Raw genomic sequence first — 23,604 nt, 5'->3', positions numbered from 1 at the left:
GAAAGATGCATCGATTTGTTGAAGCACTTGAAGTCTCTATCTCTTTCCGTGAAGGATATGGAACATTCTGAATCAATAGCTAAGCTGGAGGCTTTGAAAAGTCATAGGAACCCTAAGATCCGTAAGGAAGCTCAAGTTTTGTTTCATTCGTGGTTGAAGACAATCTACACCCAAGGAAGCGACAACTCTTTCCAAGCTACTCTTACCAAGGCTCGTCTAGAGAGAAAGAAGCCTGTTCTCACAAGGTGTTCGGAGTTGAAGAAGACGGAAGACGAGAGTTCTCAGACTCTTGAAGCGGTAGAGATTAAGAAAACGATCAAACTCTCGGAGTTGAATAAAGAAGATCAGAGATCACTGATTCGTGAAACAGAGAAGATTAAGAAAGAAGCAAGGAACGATGTTTTGGTGCTGAAACAGAAAGAGGATCATAAATCTGAGACTTGGGACGAGAAATATTTTAAGAAAGATACAAAGAGTGATCTAAAGCAGCTTAACATGAAGAGAAGACGTGTCGCTTTGGAGGATGGTAAGACGAAGAAGCCACATGAAGATATTGCCTACGTACCAAGTTCGGGTTCATTGACAAAGAAGACTACAACAGAAAAGGAGCTGAAGAACAAGAAAGTGGATGAGATGGTGAAGCTGTTCGAAGCAGCAAAGAAAGCTGCTGATGTGGCCAACACTAAGGGCATTCTCTCGGGTAAACTAGAGGCCTCTCGCTGCATTGATGCACTCTCGCTACTTATGAAAATCAACATTTCTCCAAAAACTACTGAGCCAAGGAGGATGATGGAAAAGCTTGAGGGACTTACAAAGCATAAAGACCGCAAAATTTGCCATGTTGCATCAGCCCTTCTTCACCTGTGGAGACAGAGGATCAGAGAACAAGACCGTAAAAAGTCTGTGACCAAGACGTTTCCTAACAACTCCCGTGAAGCTTGTTAGATAGCTGCGGTAAAGGCTTCATCAGAGAATCTACAAAGATGTGAAGATCACGGCTTGAACAAAAGAAAAGTCTCTGGTAGTCTGGTAGATTCTAAAGGTTATGAAACATAGTATAAAACATATAAGTGTGCGGAACAGATGATATCATTTGTATGCGTAGTTGAGTTTTAAACAAGCTATATATATTATTGGATTTCCGAGATGTTTTTCATCATCCTGGCGAGATGTAAGGTTCCACGTTGGGATCTGAATTCGTTAAATTTTCTGCTTCTTTTAATTTTCTATGCTTTGTTTTTTTGTTACAGAAGTCAAAAACCAATAGTGTCTCCAAAACAAAACATTGACAGATAGATACTCACAGTTCGGATTGGATAACATACGAGAAGGTATTAAAAAAAGTAAAAAACATCAGGTTCCTATTCTTATAAGAATTTGATTATAATGTGATTAAATTGATTTGAACAAACCTAATACGAGAGTCGGTTTAATGCCTATTTGTTATCCTTACAATTTTGTAGAAAACCCTAAACACTAAGGGTTAATTTTGTTTCCATTATTCAAAAAAATTCACATGTTTTCGTCTGTTGGTAAATAAGATCCCACAATTTATTTTGTTTCTTATGTTTCCATAATAATGTGGAAGTAATTTAGTAGTTTCGGCTCCTCTCTTAACAGAAACAGAGTTTATAGTAAGTAGTGACACACAACATGCCATAATCATGATTTTCATTAACTTAAGACGCATTCACAGATCAAACTACACACAAAAAAAAGTACATAAAAAGAAACAAATCAATACTACAGGTGTCTGATGCCTCTGACCATCATTCTTGATGAACCACCAAGGCTTGTACAAAGCAACAACATGTCCAATCCAAACAACACTCCTGGCCCATACCCTATTGCTGCTGCTCTCCACTCCAATATTCCTTCTTCTTCTTCTTCTTTGGGCTCATGTGTGGATGGTGCGTCTTCCCTTAAACAGTTTTCTTCAAGAGGAAGACCACATAACCCTCGATTCCCTTCAAATGAGGATTTAGGCTGCCCTATGATTTGTGTCCCTTGTGGTATTCTACCAGTGAGCTGATTATTAGACACATCTATGTACGCCAAATGCGATAGTCTCCCGAGTTCTTGTGGAATCTCCCCTGAGAGATTGTTCCCTGACAGGTCTAATGACTCGAGCTCAGTCACATTGGCGAAAGTCATAGGGATATGTCCTGTGAATGAGTTGTCTGATAAGTTGAGAGCAATCAATGTTTTCAAAAGACCAATAGATTCTGGAATCTCTCCTTCGAGTTTGTTTCCAGAGAAACCAATGGCAGAGTAGAAAGTAAGAACTTTCCCTTGCTCCATGTATAGACCTTTGTATTACAAATCCAACTTATCATCATAGCCAAACCGATCATACGAATAAATTCCCATATATAGCCTTTTTTCATCTTTCATCTTTGCGGATTGTTGCACTCCAGTTTGCAAAGTAATTTATTGGTAAGGTTCCGGTAAATCTGTTATGCGATATTTCGAGTATCTGGAGCTTGGGAAATGCAAGAGGACCTTGCACATCAGGTGGAGATATAGGACCACAAAATCTGTTTGAATGGAGAATAAGAACTTTCAAATTTGGCAATGCCTTGAGCGAGAAGGGAAACAAGTCATTGATTCTGTTATGATTCACACTTAAAAATCTTATGAGAGAGCAGTTTAAGAGCGATCTTGGAAGCTTTCCGGTTAGCCTATTGTATCCAACGTCAAATGTCTGTGTCAAAGCACCACTATAGAACTCGTCTGGAATGTTTCCTTCCAACTTGTTTTTCCGGAGATTCACTATGGTAAAATTACCCATACATGGAGGGATTGAGCCAGTGAAGTTGTTGTAGGATAGATCAAGAAGAGCGAGAGCGGTTCGGTTACAGACAGAGAGAGGTATCTCTCCTGTGAAACTATTGTTCCAAGCAGCCAAGTTGATGATGGATACTGGTGGATTAGGGAATGAACATTTGAAAGAGTTTGAAGCAATATCTAATATTTGTACGGATGAATTGGCTAAAACATGATCCAGCAAACCTTTGAATCCAGTGAATGAATTGTTGTGAAGATCCAGAGAGGCTAAAAGAGGAAGACTCCATAACCAATCAGGAATTTCTCCTTTGATTCTGTTGTTTGAAAGATCTAAAAACGATAACTTCTTTAAGGACTTCAAGAATCTGGGGAATTCACTGATGTTGCATCCGGACAAGATCAAGATCTCCATGTCCTTTGGAACTCTGATGCCTGACTTCACACTCCATGGTGTTAAACTGGTTCTGGAAAGATGAAGGTATGACAAAGATCGGAGAGAAGAGAAGAGTGTTAAGTCAACCGGATGGCTTATGTTTAAGGAAGAGAGGCTGAGATATTGGAGATTAACCAACTTTAAAATAGGATCTATGATCTCTGCTTCAAAATGGTTATTCCCAAGTAGTAAAATCTCGAGTTTAGACGAAGAAATATTAGTGATTTCAAATGAGCCAATGAGATAATTGTCACTCAAATCAAGAAAAGACAAGAAAGGCATGGTGATGAGAGAAGTATAGAACAAAGGTTTGTAAAGAACACAAGAATTAAAAGCACAACTTACTTTTATTTAGCTTAAGAAAATCTTTCAAAACTTAAGCTCTCTATCTCTCTTTTCTCAAAACCTCATAAGTTATGTCACATCTCAACATATCCTTATATATAACTCTGCTATTCCTAATCCTAGTAGGAACTACTAGTATTTAGATATCTCCAAAATACTTTGATCCTTATCTCTTTGCAAACTCAACTATTCTAGGATTAGGAATTATCTTCTAACTCAAGGTTTCTTCAAGCTTATCCCAACGATCTCGTCCTTAAGCTTGAAGGCTGTCTTTGTCAGGTCTTGAACTCCCATGAGACTTCTCATTTCTCTGAACTTGTTTTTGTCTAAAGCTTTAGTAAGAATGTCAGCTCTTTGCTCATTTCCTGGAACATGTTCTACTTCAATCTGGCCATTCTCAACTCTTTCTCTTATGAAGTGATAGCGTCTGTGTATGTGCTTACTCCTTCCATGAAAGATTGGGTTCTTTGTAAGAGCAATTGCCGATTGATTATCAATCCGTATGATAAATTTTTCCTCTGCAGCTCCAGTGATCTCAACCAGTAAATCTTGTAACCAAACAGCTTGCTTCGCCGCCTCTGTCCCAGCCATGAATTCTGCTTCGCATGAAGACAATGTCACAACATCCTGTTTCTGTGAGCACCAAGTGATAGGACTATCACCAAGGTAAAAGATGTGTCCTGAGGTGTTCCTTCTATCGTCTTCATCAACGTTATGGCTACTGTCCCTGTAACCTATTAGCCGAGGCACCTTCTTCCTTCCATAAGATAGACCGAGAATGATGGTTCCCCTAAGATACCTTAAGCATTGCTTCATGGCTGCTCCATGCGACTCCCTAGGACTTTGCATTTAGCGACTGATAATCCCTACACAATACGAAAGGTCCGGTCTAGTATGCAATAGATACCTTTGACATCCAACATTCTTTCTATAAGTCGTTGCATTGATCTCCTTTTCCTTCTCTGCTTTAGACAACTTCAACTCAGGTTCCATAGGTATAAGAACAGAATTGCATTGTGACATTCCTGTTTCCTCCAAAATCTTGTGAGCATATCGGGCTTGACTCAAGGTAATACCATCTTGGTGTTGATTTACTTGCATCCCGAGATAGTATGTCAACCTCCCAAGATCACTCATTTCAAATTTAGAAGCCATCTCCTCCTTAAATTTGTTAACCACAACCAGACTTGTTCCTGTTACAAATAAGTCATCCACATAGACACCTATGATAAGTAAATCAATTCCAATGTTCTTCCGATACACCGAAGGTTCCTTCGAACACTTCAAGAACTGTAATTCCTGTAAAATCTGATTTAACTTATTGTTCCAGGCTCTAGGTGCCTGTCTTAACCCTTCAGTGCCTTTTTTCTCAAAGCCCTCTGGTTGAGAAACATACACAGTTTCCTTAATCTCACCATGAAGGAAGGTTGTCTTGACATCGAGATGATGTATCTCCCAACCATGTGATGCAGCAAGATCAATAAGCAGTCTTATGGTTTCGATTCTAGCAACAGGAGCAAAAACTTCTTCAAAATCCACACCATATTTCTGCACATACCCTTTAGTGACAAGTCGAGCTTTGTATTTGTTGATACTACCATCACAATTCCTTTTCAACTTGAACACCCACTTTAAACCAATTGGTTTTGCTTCAAAGGGTAAATCAACCAGCTCCCATGTTTTAAATTTCTCAATCGAACATATCTCTTCTTCACAAGCTCGTGTCTACTCCTTAGACAATATTGCTTCTTCAAAATTCCTAGGTTCATTACTAAGACGCAGTAACAGGAACTCACCTTCTTCCTCTGCAAGCAAGACATAGTCCTCCAAGTACTTTGGTTTAATGCTTGGTCGTGTTGATCTTCGTAGTACAGGTTCTGTCGAAGTATCTGCTAAATCTGCAGGCAATCTTTCAGTCTCGTGTGACTCTTGCTCTGTTTTCTTCTCGTAAGTCATTCTTTCTCTGTTCTCGGAATGTTCAACATTATCAGTCTCGCTCCTAGAATCTTCATCAATGTTCACAACTGCAGTCTCATCTTCTTTATATTCTCGAAGTCCGTGATTTCCAAAAATACCAAAAACAATCTTAAAACTCTCATCGTTTTCCTCTCTAGACACGCTTTTAGTCCAGTTCCATCCTCTTGTTTCGTCGACCACTATGTCTCGACTTACTATGATTCATTTTGTCTGAGGTGCCAACAAGCGATACGCCTTAGAACCAGGTTCGGTTCCTAGGTGAACAAGCACTCTTGTTCGATCATCCAGTTTTCTTAAATTCGGTTTCTCCACCTTGGCATAAGCAATACACCCAAAAATCCTAATGTGTTCAACTGTAGGTTTCTTGTCACGAAACAATTCATAAGGTGTCATATCCTTCAAGGCCCGTGTTGCTACCCTGTTCAACAAATAGGTAGAGTGTCTAAGTGCTTCTCCCCAAAGATAGTTAGGCATGTGCATATGCTTCAAGATGCTTCTGGTCATCTCCATCAATGTCCGATTGCATCTCTCTACAACTTCGTTCTGTTGTGGACTGTAAGGTGCTATTAAATGTCTCTTTATGCCTGTTTTTTCATAAAATGAGTTAAACTCAGTAGACACAAACTCTCCTCCTCTATCCGTTCTAAATGTCTGTATTTATTCAACAACATCCTTTTCAACCATAGCCTTGAACTTCTGGAATTTGTGAAATGCTTCTCCTTTTTCTTTTAGTAGCATCATCCACATGTAACGGGAGAATTCGTCAATGATCACAAAAACATACCTGTTCCCAGCAGGTGTACTTGGTGTAATCAGGCCACAAAGGTCTCCATGTAGAAGTTCTAGTCTTTGTTTAGCTCGAAACGTAGTTTCCTGAGGAAATACATGTCTTGTTTGCTTCCCAAGTAGACACGAACTGCATATTTCCTTTCCAGCAGATAGTTTCGGTGCTCCTAAAACCAGTTCTTTCTCTAGCATTGAAGTTAAAGATGCATAATTGATATGTCCCAACCTCGCATGCCACTTACTTGGCTCACTTACATCCGCCAAAAATAAACTTGTATTGTCTTGCAGTCCCATCTGAACCTTGTACAATCGGTTCTTAGACTTCTCTGTTTTTACAGGCAAATTTCCGTCTTCATCTCTCATAGTCAGGTAATTTCCTCTCAACCGAATGTCACACCCTGCTTCAGTGGCCTGACCTAGACTTATAATATTGCTCTTAAGATCAGGAATGAAATAGACATCTTTCATAATTCGTGATTTTCCGTTTTGATCAATAAAAGCAATTGTTCCTTTTCCTTGGATATCAATCCTCGAACCATCACCGAAGCAAACTTTTCCATTTAAAGAGCTGTCCAGCTTGTTGAAATACCTTCTATCCCCAGTCATATGGTTACTGGTTCCGTTGTCAAGATACCATATGTTATCTTTCCCTGAATTTGTCTCAATCTTACTTGATATGCGATCCTTCTCATACTTAGTTGGTATACAGTCTTTCTCATTAAGGTAGACCACTTCATGCATCAAGAGCTCAATCTGCATCCTCTGTATCTTTGTTGTTACTTTCCTCTGTTTCCTGCAGCTTGAGCAGTCGATCTGGACAATGTGAGGCGAAGTGGCCAGTTTGATCACATCGAAAACATGTAACTTGAGACATATTTCTTCCACCGTAGCGTCCTCTTCCTCGTCCTCTATTGAATGATCTTCCACCTTGACCTCTTCCTCTAAAACCTCCGGATTCATTATTATAATCTCGGTATTGTTGACTAGTTTCTCTTCCTCTAAAACCTCCAGATTTGTTATTGTAATCTCGGTACTGTTGGCTAGTCTGTGACTCTGTGTACATCAGTTTTCCTTGCTCCTCTTGAATCTCCTCTTCCTCACGGATACGTTCCTCATAAGCTTTCAGTCTGCCAACGATATCTTCAAAACTGATGGTGTTCAAATCTCGAACTGGTTCTAGAGAAGCAACTATCTGAATAAATTTCTTTCGGGGAAGACTACTAAGAAATTTCTTGACTATCTTCGACTCTTCTATGTTAGCTCCTAGGGCTGCTGACTTTGATGAAATCGTAGCTAACTTTCCCGAAAAATCATCAATGTTTTCAGATTCTTTCATCTTCAGTTTTTCAAATTCTGCCATCAAAGTTTAAAGTCTAGCTTCCCCAACTCTTTCAGCTCCAACGTTTCTCGACCGAATTGAATCCCACATCTTCTTAGCTGTATCTAGTTCTCCAACCTGTAGTGTTAAGCTTTCAGGTATTGATTGAAACAAAAGAGCCATGGCTATATTGTTTTGCTCTGGATCAATTTGTTCAGTTTCAGGTTCGATGACATCCCAGACTTTGTGTACTCGGAGAGCAATTCTCATATTCGTTGCCCAAACAGTGTAGTTAGTCGACATTAGCATTGGACAAACAATAGAGGGAGATCCTCCTCCTTCCTTAGGTCGTGGTGTAGCTACGATAATCTCTGACATGATTTCTTGCCCAAAGATTCAGGCTCTGATACCAAATATAGAACAAAGGTTTGTAAAGAACACAAGAATTAAAAGCACAACTCACTTTTATTTAGCTTAAGAAAATCTCTCAAAACTTAAGTTCTCTATCTCTCTTTTCTCAAAACCTCATAAATATGTCACATCTCAACATATCCTTATATATAACTCTGTTATTCCTAATCCTAGTAGGAACTACTAGTATTTAGATATCTCCTAAATACTTTGATCCTTATCTCTTTGCAAACCCAACTATTCTAGGATTAGGAATTATCTTCTAACTCAAGGTTTCTTCAAGCTTATCCCAACAAGAAGAAGGTATGGTTCGAGAGAATTGATTAAAAGAAAGATCTAGCTTGGTTAGATTCTGTACGAATGGTGTTAAACTACCAGTGAGCTTGTTGTGGGAAAGTTGTAATTTAGATAATTTGGGTAGGTTACGTATTGAAGAAGGAACTTGGCCGGCAAAGCCATTAGAGGAGAGAAGCAAAACCTCGAGATTTTTGAGTTGACCAAACGCAGAGGACAAGGGAGAAGAATCGAAGTTGTTGAAAGAGAGGTTTAGGTGACGGAGATGACTCAACTCGAATAGGCTACTGTTTGGTCTCAGAGTTCCACGTAAACATCCACCCGGGAGTTCAAGAAACGTGACTGCACCAGTCGTGTTATCGCAAACCACACCGCTGAAGAAGTTGATGTCGTCGCTGCAGATGCTGGAGAACTGAAACTCGTTTTTGAAATGTTTAAGTATCTCGGTTTGGTCGGGACGACATCGAAGAGCAGCGACACAGTGGAGGATGGAAACGAGAGAGAATAATCCCCAAAACGAGTTCGACATTTTGGATGGATAAGTACTGTGAAAATTTTAGGAAGCGCAATTGGAGCTTTTCTTTGCTTGTGAATCATCATCAGTCTCTTGTGGCCTTGTTTATATAGTCACACAAGTTGTAAACTATGACGGCTTTCACGTGACTTGACTGTATGAAACTCACAAAACTCATCAAATTATCTTCATATAAATTACAAATATCTATATATAATAGCAAACCCATTTTTGAGGGTGAACTTTAATCTAACGAATGAGATTGTTTATATTATCTCATCTAACGGTTTAGAATTATTAATGATCCCACCAGTTGCAAGTTTTTTTTCTAATAATAGTGTTTCTTCGTCGTACCTCCATCTTTTAAAAATCGCACCTATTAATTTTTACACATTTTTGTTTCACATCTCTATGTTTTCACACCTCTTTGTTTTTTTATATATATATATATATAGATTTTTATGGACTTTGAAAATAGTTTTTGTTCTTTGAGTATTATTACTGATCTTACCATTTGTTAATGATCTCAAAAGTTGCAAAGTTTCATTCCAACAATTGTGTTTCTTCGTTGCACCCCCAACTTTCTATGTTGGTACCCGTTAGTTTTCATACTCTTATGTTTTACACCTCTTTGTTTATATAAAGTTGCAATGTTTTGATCCAACAATTGTGTTTCTATATATAATAACAAACCCATTTTTGGGGGTCAACTTTAATCTAACGGATGAGATTGTTTCTATTATCTCATCTAACGGTTTAGAATTATTAATGATCCCAACAGTTGCAATTTTTTTTTTTCCAATAATCGTGTTTCTTCGTCGTACCTCCATCTTTTAAAAATCGCACCTATTAATTTTTACACCTCTTTGTTTATATAAAGTTGAAATGTTTTGATCCAACAATTGTGTTTCTTCGTCATACCCCTAGCTTTCAATGGTTACACTTGTTAGTTTTTNTTAATGATCTCAAAAGTTGCAAAGTTTCATTCCAACAATTGTGTTTCTTTGTTGCACCCCAACTTTCCATGTTGGCACCCGTTAGTTTTCACACCCTTATGTTTTACACCTCTTTGTTTATATAAAGTTGCAATGTGTTGATCCAACAATTGTGTTTCTATATATAATAGCAAACCCATTTTTGGGGGTCAACTTTAATCTAACGGATGATATTATTTCTATTATCTCATCTAACGGTTTATAATTATTAATGATCCCAACAGTTGCAAATTTTTTTTCCAATAATCGTGTTTCTTCGTCGTACCTCCATCTTTTAAAAATCGCACCTATTAATTTTTAATCTTTTTGTTTCACACCTCTATGTTTTCACACCTCTTTGTTTTTATATATATACAGATTTTTATGGACTTTGAAAATAGTTTTTTTTCTTTGAGTATTATTAATGATCTCACCATTTGTTAATGATCTCAAAAGTTGCAAAGTTTCATTCCAACAATTGTGTTTCTTCGTTGCACCCCCAGCTTTCCATGTTAGCACCTGTTAGTTTTCACACCCTTATGTTTTACACCTCTTTGTTTATATAAAGTTGAAATGTTTTGATCCAACAATTGTGTTTCTTCGTCATACCCCTAGCTTTCAATGGTTACACTTGTTAGTTTTTGCACATTTTTGTTTCACACCTTTTTGTTTCACACCTCTTTGTTTTCACACTCTTTGTTTTTATATATAGATACAGATTTTTATGGACTTTTAAAAGAGTTTTTGTTCTTTGAGTATTATTAATAATCTCACCATTTGTTAATGATCTCAAATGTTGCAAAGTTTCGGTCCAACAATTGTGTTTCTTTGTTGCACCCCCAACTTTCTATGTTGGCACCCATTAGTCTTCACACCATTTTGTTTTACACCTCTTCGTTTATATAAATTTGCAATGTTTTGATCCAACAATTGTGTTTCTTCCTCGTACCTCTAGCTTTCAGTGGTTGCACTTGTTAGTTTTCACACCTTTTTGTTTCATACCTCTTTTTTTCACACCTTTTTGTTTTTATATACAGATTTTTATGGATTTTGAAAAGAATTTCTGCTCTTTAAGTATTATTAATGATCTCACCCTTTGTTAATGATCTCAAAAGTTGCAAAGACTCGATCAAAAAATTTGTGTTTCGTCATTNAAGTTGCAAAGTTTCATTCCAACAATTGTGTTTCTTCGTTGCACCCCCAGCTTTCCATGTTAGCACCTGTTAGTTTTCACACCCTTATGTTTTACACCTCTTTGTTTATATAAAGTTGAAATGTTTTGATCCAACAATTGTGTTTCTTCGTCATACCCCTAGCTTTCAATGGTTACACTTGTTAGTTTTTGCACATTTTTGTTTCACACCTTTTTGTTTCACACCTCTTTGTTTTCACACTCTTTGTTTTTATATATAGATACAGATTTTTATGGACTTTTAAAAGAGTTTTTGTTCTTTGAGTATTATTAATAATCTCACCATTTGTTAATGATCTCAAATGTTGCAAAGTTTCGGTCCAACAATTGTGTTTCTTTGTTGCACCCCCAACTTTCTATGTTGGCACCCATTAGTCTTCACACCATTTTGTTTTACACCTCTTCGTTTATATAAATTTGCAATGTTTTGATCCAACAATTGTGTTTCTTCCTCGTACCTCTAGCTTTCAGTGGTTGCACTTGTTAGTTTTCACACCTTTTTGTTTCATACCTCTTTTTTTCACACCTTTTTGTTTTTATATACAGATTTTTATGGATTTTGAAAAGAATTTCTGCTCTTTAAGTATTATTAATGATCTCACCCTTTGTTAATGATCTCAAAAGTTGCAAAGACTCGATCAAAAAATTTGTGTTTCGTCATTGCACCCCCAACTTTCCATGTAGGCACCCGTTAGTTTTCACACCTTTTTGTTTTACACTTTTTTGTTTATATAAAGTTACAATGTTTTGATCCAACAATTGTGTTTCTTCGTCGTACCCCTTGATTTCAATGTTTGCACTTGTTAGTCTTTGCACCTTTTGTTTCACACTTTTTTGTTTCACACGTCTTTATTTTCATATTTTTGCATCTATTCGTCGTATCCCCATCTTTTAAAAATCGCACCTATTAATTTTTGTACCTTTATTCACACTTCTATGTTTTTTCGTCGTACTCCCAACTTTCAATGTTCACAGTTGTTAGTTTTCGCACATTTTGTTTCACACCTCTTTGTTTAAATATATATAAATATATATTTATGGACATTGAATTTGTTCTTTGAGTATTGTTTAACACCTCCAAATTTAAAAATTCCGAGTATTATTTTCTTTCAATTTATTAATCAACATTGATTCACTCATCTTTGTTAAAAAATTTGTATTGTTGTATTTATTGATTCATTCATCTAACTTTTGTTTGGTGTCGTTTTCCATCTAACATGTATTGATCATCTCTTCAAATAATAATTTAGGTAATTAATTGTGGTTTCTAATTTTCATAGATTTATCTTTTAGTCAATTTGGTTGATTGCAGCTATGAGTTCTTTCTCCCTGATTCTCTTATTATTTTTTATAAATTTTGATAGAATAATGATTTAAATTTTATTTTATTTGAATATTTTTCAAAATTGATTGTCTGAATCAACCTAGATTTATATATCTTTAACATAATCCTCTTATTGTCACTGAATTGATTTTTCATTTTTATATATACAACAAATATTTTATTTAACTAATTTGATTAATTCATTTTAATAATTATTTATGACTTTTATATTATACAGTTAAAACATTACCATAAAATTTTCACTCGAAATGTAAAATTAACAATGTTAGTTATTTAAAATTTTCACTTTCTCGTGCGGTAATACACGGGCGGGCATCCTAGTATATTATAATAACAATATGGCTTAAAACAACAAAATAATTATATATGGCTTATATTTTTTTTTACGCGGTGCCTTTAATTTTTATCTTTTTCTTTGATCTTTTGTTCAGATATAAGTGTAGACTCTCTTCCTGGTTAATGAAAAATTTAGTATAGCAGGAACGTTTTTAAGAAAAGTAACAAGAGGAATTGTGAGTTGTGTGGATAAGATTTAAAATTTTAGCTATTCATGTTCATGTGGACATTTAAATTGTTTACATACGTGTTTTTTTTTTGTTTTTTTGAGTTATGAAAAATTTCACGTGGCTTGAGTTCTAGAAACTCTCAGAAATTTTTCACATATATATATATATATATATATATATATATATATATAATAGATTGCGTGACAGTTATTATACGTATATATTATACCACATATCATTAAAAAAATACGACTAATTACATTTCTTTCAATGTCATGGTTGGTGACGCCTCACTCTCAGCCGAGTTCCAGTTTTGGTCTTCCTTAAACTGAATCCACAGTCAACAATTGATTTGCATGTTTCTGGTCAACACATAATACGTACATCCCACGTAACTAGTTTTCATTGTTATTATTATTTAAAAATTAAACATAACTAGTTATTTTGTAGTACTATGTATTTGTATATGCACTATAAGAAATTTGCTTATTGTTAGCACACGAAAAACAGTTATTTTATTATTTTGATAGCGATTTTGTAAACGCTGTCTTTACTAGTGCTATCTTAAAGAAGGTACATACAATAACGCTTTTTACCTATGTTATTAATTGTCAATATATAATAGCGTCATAATATTGCTATAGTAATGTTATTAGTAGCGTCTTTTTTTAGCTATAATGGAGTTAATAGTAGCAGAATATTTGTACTATGTTTTTATCAAGTGTAGCTATATATGTTTGCTATAATTTATTTTCTTATTGCAAAAAATTGACATTATAATTTAGTTTTATGTAGCTGTGATTTTTTGATATGCTCTATAATCGATATTTGTATATATATATATATATATATTTATATATATACATATTATATAATGCTTTGCAAGAAATTAAATTTAGAAGAACTTGATTGTAGACTAAAAATACCATACATAAGATTCAAGTACAAGTCTGAAAACAACACTCATTGATCTAACCATTCAAGTACCAAGTCTCAACCAAACGATCAAGTATGAAAAAAATGAAAGTTATAGTGCTTCTTACTCCAACAGCTTGGATGATGATCACTTTGTCCGCTGGCCATGCTATGGTGGTACCTATTGCATCTTCCATACACTCAATATGAGAAGAAGGCCTCCAAACAGCAGCATCATTGACCTTTACTACGTCTACCCATACACGAAGTCCATCAGGGCCCAAAGGAACAAAGTGAACTGTTACGTCAGGATTGTTTGAAGACCATCTACCTTCAACAACCACCCTTCTATTTCCAGTAACATCCATCAACATGCACTTCTTATTTTCGTTGAAAACACCGTCTGTAGGACTGTTATGCTGCAATTTTTTCCCAAAATGAAGTACTTAGTCACTGCTTTAAAACTATAAAAATTAACCTTAACTTATCTCTGTATAGAACTGATAGATATTACCTGAATTTGTTGAGTAGGAGACTCTGAAAAAGATTGTGAATCCTTCTGAGGTTTCTTCGAAGGAGCCGGGGGTGTTTCTACAGAATCTGGTTGAGAAGGAGACACTGAACGTGATGGTGTTTCACTGTTTAGTCCGCATAACATTACTCTATGCGCAGGCCATGCTATAAAAGACTTCAAACAGTCTTCAAGGATTGTCAGTTTAGAATTGGGCCTCCATAGAAATGTGTCAGGTTCATGCACAACACCTAGGAATATTTTAACAGCTTTTGGTCCAATAGGAACTCCATTAACCAATGCGTCCTTATTGTTGTTTTGCCACCGACCTTCTGTCACAACTTCTTCATCATTTGTTCCCCAATGTAGTAGTCTGTAGTAGTTGATAGATTCTGGGCTTGGACTCTAATAAACATACGCAGAGAAGAAGCTGATTATGGCTATCTGAAATGTAAAATTAATGGTAAACATATGAAAGAAACTCAAACCGTACCTTAGGATCAATGTCTTCTGGTATCGCGTCGTCTATAACAACAGTAAAATTATGAGGCCATGCATCATTGATCCAACTGCTTCCCCAATAGTATTCATCTTAACAACAGGTCTCCAAAGCCATGCATATGGAATGACAGTAGTTTGCAGCAACACCTTATAACACTTAGGCCCTGAACGAGTATCTATGACGTAGTCATCAGGATCAGATGACATGATCAGTCCCTCCGCAACTTTAGCATCACTACCAGACTAATCATGCAATAGACATTTGGGTTTTGCATTGTTGGTGATACTCTACAAAGCGATATGCATAGCAGTCAAAATTTAAAACCAGCAAACAGAATATATTTGGTATGAGCAAATTTCAAGTACTTACTCTTTGAGCAGAGTTTTCACCTACTTCAGCTTCAATTGTTTTCTGTGAAATAAAGCAAAACCAAAACCAGAAATAGAATTCCCTGTTAATATATTATCAATACCAATTGACTATTAAAATAATTACATAAATTAGTAATCCTGGCTATCATACCTCGTTATTCATTTTAGCAATTTGTTCTTGCAAAACCTTTACTTGATTCTCTAAGTTGACTTGGTTTTGTTGCATATCAACAAGGTGTTTGCTCTTGACTTGGAAACAAGCCAATTTAGTCATACTCATCCCTCTACCCATTTCCCGCAGTCGTCCTGGTTGATCAGGACCTAAAACCTGTGATAGGATATCTTCTTTTGGGTTTGTTGATGTTGATGAGTGACTCCCAGAAGCAGCAAGCTCATTTGCCTTTCTCTGAATATATGACAGACTCTATTAGAGAAAAAGAACAAAGAGAAACCATTACGCACAGAGATGGTTATATACTTACAATCGTTTCAGCAGCTCTTGTATTAACGGGTGTGCCATATTTTTTGGTGCGTGACTTGACCCAAACTTTTGCTCTTGTGATTGTAGATGGATCTTTGCTTTCTTTTTTCTAAGCAACAAGATTAAACAGACATTTATCGTACCATTACCTATCAAAATTTAAATCTGACGTAATAATGTATTTTACTTACCATATCTTCTGCCAATCTAGCCATTCCTTTCCGACTAGTGGTGTGAGAATATGCTTGCGTCTTCTCTCCTTGTATTGATCACTGACAGTCTAGAAAGAAAAAAAGTTAGTAAATTAAAGATTGAATAAGATATTGTTGAAGTGTTTACCTGGAATTCTTGACTTGTTTTAATTTTGATATAGTTGCGCCATTCTCCAATAGGAACATTACTAGGTCGCAGCTTCATCCTACCAATATTGTTATTCGCATCTCTGACTTTTCGTACCAAGCTTGATTTGTATGATCTCCACAAGCATCCCATATGCTTCAGAACATATACCTTTTCATACTCTCCATCAAGGTCAAACCTTGCCTGCATTCACAAATTTATAGAAGATAATTAAATGTAATAAAATTTGTATCGACTATATGTAGAAATATGATGAAAATTTCACCTGGACAGATTTCCAGAAAACTGTTTTGCGCTCATCACCAATTTTCCTCCAGTCAGCAATAGTGATAGGAACATGTTCCCGCACCAACGAGCCTAGGTACGATGACAACTTCACAGACCCTGGTCCACATGGTTCTCCGAGATCATTGAATTCAACAGTTATTCTACTATTTGGATCCTTGGCGATGTCTTTCATCTTTGTTGGTCCTTGACGTCTTTTAGGCTGTTGCACCGAAGGACTTGCAGGGTTATTACAATGAGACTCTCTCTCTGTTTCTTGTTCTGTAGGCACCTCATTTTGTGCAGGAACCACATTTTGTGCAGGCAACTCATTTTCTGCAGGCGTATGATCTTCTACAAGCACCAGTGCAGGTACCTCATCAACTGGTTGCAAAGTACATATAAATTCTGGCTCCTCATCACGGTTCATCTGTTTGCCTAACATCTTCTTTCGCTTACCATCTTAGTTCACCTAGAAAACTCAAAAAGCAGTAATAACCAATAACTGTAAGTTAATGTACTGATCAGTTAGTGATTCAAGAGAGTGAAGCAAGTCTTAACATATCAATATATAATTCAAGAAGACATATTCGACAGCCTACTATCTAAAATTAAAAAGACATCAAACATATATTCCTTCACAATCACTCCGAGCATTCTGAGACTCATCCTCATGTACGTCTTCAATAACCATATCAATAGTGGATGGCAATGGTCCAACTTCTGGAAGTCCATCGTTTACAGCTTCCTCATTATATCTTCTGGAAGGACCTTTGCACACGTAGGGTATAAAGGAGTTTCAGCATCTGCTAGTTTTGCAAGGAACTCGTCCTCTTTCTTGTCATCGGCCTCACCCTCAACATCATCCACTAATTGACTCTTAGCAGCTAACTCTTCATCTAAGTATTCGGCAGCTCTGTATAACCCTAAAACCTCTTCATTCCACTGACTAACATTGTTTTCTACTGAAACCACTTCTCCATGATGATACCACTCCCTCTGTATCTTGTAAGCCTCATCCATTTCCTTACTTACTAGGTGATCTACTACTACACTGCCTAAATGTCGATCAACATTGTGACAGTCCGTACATGGGCATATTACCAACTGATCAGATCCTCCTATACAATCAGTAACCTCTTTAACAAAATTTAAAGCACCAATCTCATAAGCAGGATCAGTCCTTCAGTACATGCCATTGAAACCAAAACAAACTAAATCAGACATGCACAAATTAACCACTTACCATTATAATTTATTTATGAAAAAGTAATTACCTACATAGATGAACCCATCTCTTCTCCACCATTTTATATGCTACCCTTATTGAGAACCGTCCATTCAGTAATTAAAACCAGCATGATTCAGGCAGAAACATAGTACATGTGCAATCCACAAAACAATCAAATTCACAATAAAATTTTGATTAACTAAACACAAAACTTATCAAGCTCTAAACGGGGACTAACCTATTGAAATTGGGTGAAATCCAGAAAGAAATTCCTCCAAACCGCGAGTACCAAAACCTGCAAATAAAGAACCCAAATTACTGACAAATCTCGATATAAGACAGATCTAAACTTCAAATCTCTAAATAAGACAGAACCCTAACTATGAAATCTCTAAATAAAACAGATCTAAACTTAAATCAGAAGAAACCTAATTGAGAAAATACTGAATCGAAAAATCTAATGAAGCAAACTGACTGAAATGCGATTTGTTGGCGGAGAAGACTGTTAACAGAGGAGCTTCGTCGGCGGATAAGAACCTACTGACAAAGGAGCTTCGTCGGTGAAGAAGATTGTGGAGATTATCCGGTGAACTGGGGTTAGATGGACCGTCGTCGACTCGTCGGCGGATAGCTCGATGAAGTGAGAGATGAAGTGAGACTAATGGTTTTTTTTTTATTCTAAGTTTTAAGTAAAATTTTATTAAGTTTCGCGGGTGGAGAGGGAAAAGAGTCACTTTTACTAAAATTTTACTAAGTCTTTGGCGAAAATACTTATTTTTGGTTCGCGCTTACATATTTTATGTTTAGCGTTTTAAAAGCGCCATTATAGAGCTCTATTTAAAAAAATTTATCAACAATAATATTTACGAAAACTGCGCTATAGTTTTCTGCTATTAATGTCCATATTTCTTGTAGTGATGATAAGAGTATATAACAAACGCCTCGTGTTTATTGTTTGAATTAGGTGAATAATCATTGAAGATAATTGATTATTACGTGAATGTCAAAGCAGGTGCACAAAAATTTGATGCACATATATATAAATGCATAACCTGAGTAATCTTCCAGAGAGTTGTATTTACAGCTAACTAGATCGAGATACAAAGAAAATAGTTACGTGAAGATTTTGAACATTAGTTTGAGCCTAATTTGAGGATATTTGAGAAAAGGCTAACTATGATTATTACTCCCCATATGAACTTTGATACACGTAAAAAATGAAGACCATTTATTATGTCATGATTGTTTAACTTTTTTTCCGTGTAAAAGAGAGGTCTATATTATGCATATTACCATTTTTATTTTCTGATAAAATGTTAAACTATTTAATATTTATTTACTTAACCATTTTTATAGAATTATAGTATTGATTTACCCTAACTATAATCTGCTAAATGCATCTGTTAAACAATTTTGATGATTACATATTAAAGATGACGTAACCCCTTCATGTCTTCTAGTTAAGAATATGACCAATACGTATACGTAGATATTTTACCACACAAAAATAAAATATATCGAATATCAAGTTTGTAGTTTTTTATTCATAGAGCAAGTGGATTAATTAATCTGATAACAGTTTTTTAAAAAAGTATTTGTTTACGTTGTAACATAAACGTCACATAAAATATTTTGATTTGAGTTTGTCCAAAAAAAGTTTATATTTTTATTTGAATGTCGCCCTCAGTTAAAATGTGTAGATATTGCAATGCCACACGTATTTTGTAGGAAAATAATACATTTTGTAAGAAAATAATTTATTCCTTGTACCTTTTTTTCCTTAAACGGAACCGACTCGCGTATTAGAAAGAAAAAAAAAGGTTGAAAAACTGGTATGGTTAATTAGGATTTTTCTTACATGTTTCCTTTTTTTTTGTTGGGTTTGTTACGGGTTTCATGTTATCCGATATATATGATTTGTCTTAAAAGAAAAAACTAAACCTGATTTGGTTAGGCCAAATTAGATATATATTCCCACTATTTGTCGTAATCTCCTCCATATTTCGATTTCAACATACACTGAAACCCTAGCCACTCATGATGATCAAGAACGAAGAAAAGATGAGAGTAAGGATTGCCAAAGAGAGATCGGACTTACGTGACTTGAGTGCTGCTGCAATTAAGGCTACGTACAATACACGGAAGCCAGGCGAAGTCGAGCGATGCATCGATATGTTGAAGCACTTGAAGTCTCTGTCTCTTTCCGTGAAGGATATGGAACATTCTGAATCAATAGCTAAGCTGGAGGATTTGAGAAGTCATAGGAACCCTAAGATCCGGGAGGCAGCGCAAGCCTTGTTTCATTCGTGGTTAAAGACAATCTACACCCAAGGAAGCGACAACTCTTTCCAAGCTACTCTTACCAAGGCTCGTCTAGAGAGGAAGAAGCATGTTCTAATAAGGTGTTCAAAGTTGAAGAAGAGGGAAGAACGGAGATCTATGTCTCGTGAAGCCACCACCATCTCGCTGTTGAAGAATAAAAAAGACGAGAGTTATCAAACTCTTGAAGCGGTAGAGATTAAGAAAACGATCAAACTCTCGGAATTGAATAAGAAACAAGATCAGCGATCATTGACTCGTGAAACAGAGAAGATCAAGAAAGAAGCAAGGAACGACGTTTTGGTGCTGAAACAGAAAGAGGATCATAAATCTGAGACTTGGGAAGGGAAATTTTTTAAGAAAGATACAAAGAATGATCTAAAGCAGCTCAACCTAAAGAGAAGATGTGTCGCTTTGGAGGATGGTACGGTGAAGAAGCCACGTGAAGATATTTCCTACGTACCAAGTTCCGGTTCATTGACAAAGAAGACTACAACAGAAAAGGAGCTGAAGAACAAGAAAGTGGATGAGATGGTGAAGCTGTTCGAAGCAGCAAAGAAAGCTGCTGATGTGGCCAACGCTAAGGGCATTCTCTTGGGTAAACTAGAGGCCTCTCGCTGCATTGATGCACTCTCGCTAATTATGAAAATCAACATTTCTCCAAAAACTACTGAGCCAAGGAGGATGATGGAAAAGCTTGAGGGACTTACAAAGCATAAAGACCGCAAAATTTGCCATGTGGCATCAGCCCTTCTTCACCTTTGGAGACAGAGGATCAGAGATCAAGAGTCTGTGACCAAGACGACGTTTCCTACCAACTCCCGTAAAGTTCGTTAGAAGAATCTGCAAAGATATGAAGATCATAGCGGTTCAAAAGGTTGTGTGAAATCATTGTGTCAGGAAAAAAAAATGATATCATTTGTTTGCGTGGTTGAGTTTCAAACAAGTATATTAGTGGATACCGGAATGTTTTTCATCATCCCGACGAGATGTAGGGTTCCACGTTGGAACCTGAACTCGAAAAATTCTCCGTGTCTTTTACGTTTATTTGCTTTTGTTTTGTTACACTAACACAGTAACACACAAGTGATGGAGAGAGGAAGAAGTCAAGAACCAATGATGATGAATGTCTCCAAAACAAAACATTCACATATTACATATACACACAGTTCAGATTAAACCTCACACGAGGGTTACGTTGGTTTAATGATGCTTTAATGTTCTGAGATAGTAACTAGCGAAGCTCCTTCTTCCCGTGTACCTCAAATATTCTACGTTCATATTTAATATTTTCCCATGCACTAGCAAACAAAAAGTGTTTTAAAACTATTTGTAATGGGTAAAAAGAAAGCCCAAAGCATTTGGTACTTTTATGGTATTTGTAATGGGTAAATTACTAAATTACTGCATTAACTAAAACGTAACGAAAAAAAAATAGAAAAAATATTAATCGTCGTCCCGAGATCTCTCTCTTCCTTACATTTGGTTTCCCCTTCTATTTTGGATCTTTCTCACTTCGGTACACACAAAGCCAAACAAACAAAACTCTTCTCTCTCTCTTTCATCGACACAAATTCAAAACTCGAATTTGTGGTTGCGTTACGGGTTTTTTTTTTGTTCCCTTCGTCTTCGTTTGGGTCACAAAAAAGCAATGGGACAACAGAATTTGATATACAGCTTCGTGGCTCGTGGTACGGTGATCCTCGTTGAGTATACAGAATTCAAAGGGAATTTCACTTCCGTCGCTGCACAATGCCTTCAGAAGCTTCCTTCTTCCAACAACAAGTTTACATACAACTGCGATGGTCATACCTTCAATTACCTCGTCGTAAATGGCTTCAGTGAGTCTCTTCTTCGTCTCCCTCTCTTCACAGTACACACGTAACAATTTAGTTTCGGTTTCGCTCTTTTGGTAGGCGTACTTTGGATCTATTCGCGTGTTTAGAATTATATGATCGTTCTGCTTCGGTTAATGTTTTTTTAAAATTTGGATCTCTGTTTTTGGTGTTCTGATTTGGTTGAGCTTTTTATACATTATGATCAAATACTTTACTGATTTGTATTTTGTAATGGCGATATCTCATATTTGTCTTTATTTGTGGTGTAGCCTATTGTGTTGTTGCTGTTGAATCTGTTGGGAGGCAGATTCCAATGGCTTTCTTGGAGAGAGTCAAGGAGGATTTTAGCAAAAGATATGGTGGTGGTAAAGCTACCACTGCTAAAGCCAACAGCTTGAACAGAGAGTTTGGGTACTTTATAGCACTTTACCATCAGAATACGAAGAAAAAACTTCCTTGTGGATATGGTTTTTTTTTTTTTAACTAAGTTTGACGTACCTTCAGGTCTAAACTGAAGGAGCACATGCAGTACTGTATGGATCATCCTGAAGAGATTAGCAAACTTGCCAAGGTTAAGGCTCAAGTGACTGAGGTGAAGGGTGTTATGATGGAGAACATTGAGAAGGTCAGATTTGTGTATCCATGACAATCTATCTCACGATTCTATACCATTAATTTCGATTATATTTTTGTCATATCTGGCTTGAACTTCCTCTGCCACTTAAGGTACAAGTGACACGCTTCCGCGAAACTCACTTAGCTTCATGTAATTCATTCATTTGCAGGTCCTTGACCGAGGTGAGAAAATTGAGCTTCTAGTTGACAAAACCGAGGACCTTCGTTCACAGGTCACTACTTACCATTCACTCAAATGTGTCTGATCCTTTTTCTTTTGATGAACATAAGCATGAAATGGCTGTCAAGTTCTAACGTTCTTATATTTCCAATTTCTACAGGCTCAAGATTTCAGAACGCAAGGAACGAAACTGAAAAGAAAGATGTGGTATGACAACATGAAGATTAAGCTCATTGTCTTTGGTATCATCATGGCCTTGGTTCTCATCATCATCCTCTCGGTTTGTCCTGGCTTCAAGTGTACCTAAATCTTAATTAAAAAGATTAAGAAGAATATATATGTTGCGAGATTACCAGCCCCATATTGCTCCGTTAAGCTGATTGGAACTTTTCCCGGTATATGCCCTTCCCTTTCGTTTTGTTAATGCAGTCTGTCTACATATCTTCATTTGATTTCGTTAGGAAAAAGAAATATTGTTACTCTGTAGTACTGCGAAATCATCCTTTAGGTTGAATGTTTGGAAAGAGATGTAAGCTGTTGGGGGTTTGCTTATATATAGAGTAGGTCTCTGTGCTCATGGTGATTTTTTTTCTTTTTTTTTTTTTTTGTAATTGAGTTTTTTTTGCTGTTTCCTTCAATCTTATTATTATTTTACTTTTGTTGATGCTAACAAAATGAATGGAACGATGATCTCTCTGTTACAATTATATTGTCTAATGTGTGAAAACAAACTATCACGGTATAAACCTTAATTAGATACTCATTTGCTTGCCTCTGCCGTTTTTCTCATGAGATAAACTTAGATGTACATGTTAATATGACAACTGAGATTTCAATACAAAACCATTCTTATTTCACAGAAAAACAAAAAAAAAGAAAGAAAACAAACATTAGATAAAGCTTACACAACAAACACNTTTTTTTTTTTTTTTTTTTTTTTTTTGTAATTGAGTTTTTTTTGCTGTTTCCTTCAATCTTATTATTATTTTACTTTTGTTGATGCTAACAAAATGAATGGAACGATGATCTCTCTGTTACAATTATATTGTCTAATGTGTGAAAACAAACTATCACGGTATAAACCTTAATTAGATACTCATTTGCTTGCCTCTGCCGTTTTTCTCATGAGATAAA

The 23,604-nt window shown here is 36.1% G+C and overlaps 4 protein-coding genes across 4 annotated transcripts in view; 3 read left to right on the top strand and 1 right to left on the bottom strand.

The window, feature by feature from the left end:
* The window catches only part of LOC104704268 (synaptonemal complex protein 1-like), a 1,429-nt gene extending 484 nt beyond the window's left edge, over positions 1–945 (top strand). The window contains exon 2 of the mRNA XM_010420384.1: positions 6–945. Coding sequence (XP_010418686.1) covers positions 6–945 — 940 coding nt within the window. The remainder of the gene's footprint in view (positions 1–5) is intronic.
* LOC104704265 (receptor-like protein 12) lies at positions 2,384–3,502 on the bottom strand. Its single transcript, XM_010420383.1, has one exon. The coding sequence runs from the start codon at positions 3,500–3,502 to the stop codon at positions 2,384–2,386; it is 1,119 nt and encodes a 372-aa protein (XP_010418685.1).
* On the top strand, positions 19,558–20,673 carry LOC104704263. The gene has a single exon (XM_010420381.1). It carries the CDS (start codon positions 19,558–19,560, stop codon positions 20,671–20,673), a length of 1,116 nt encoding a protein of 371 aa, XP_010418683.1.
* On the top strand, positions 21,488–23,071 carry LOC104700190 (putative vesicle-associated membrane protein 726). The gene is made up of 5 exons (XM_010415664.2): positions 21,488–21,677; positions 21,944–22,085; positions 22,179–22,299; positions 22,460–22,522; positions 22,631–23,071. The coding sequence occupies exons 1-5, from the start codon at positions 21,488–21,490 to the stop codon at positions 22,775–22,777; spliced, it is 663 nt and encodes a 220-aa protein (XP_010413966.1). The 3' UTR covers positions 22,778–23,071.

The sequence above is a fragment of the Camelina sativa genome, chromosome 7, assembly GCF_000633955.1.
Source record: "Camelina sativa cultivar DH55 chromosome 7, Cs, whole genome shotgun sequence".
Lineage (NCBI taxonomy): Eukaryota > Viridiplantae > Streptophyta > Magnoliopsida > Brassicales > Brassicaceae > Camelina > Camelina sativa.
Note: the sequence above shows the minus strand (reverse complement) of the source record. Positions and strands in the feature narration are given on the sequence as shown.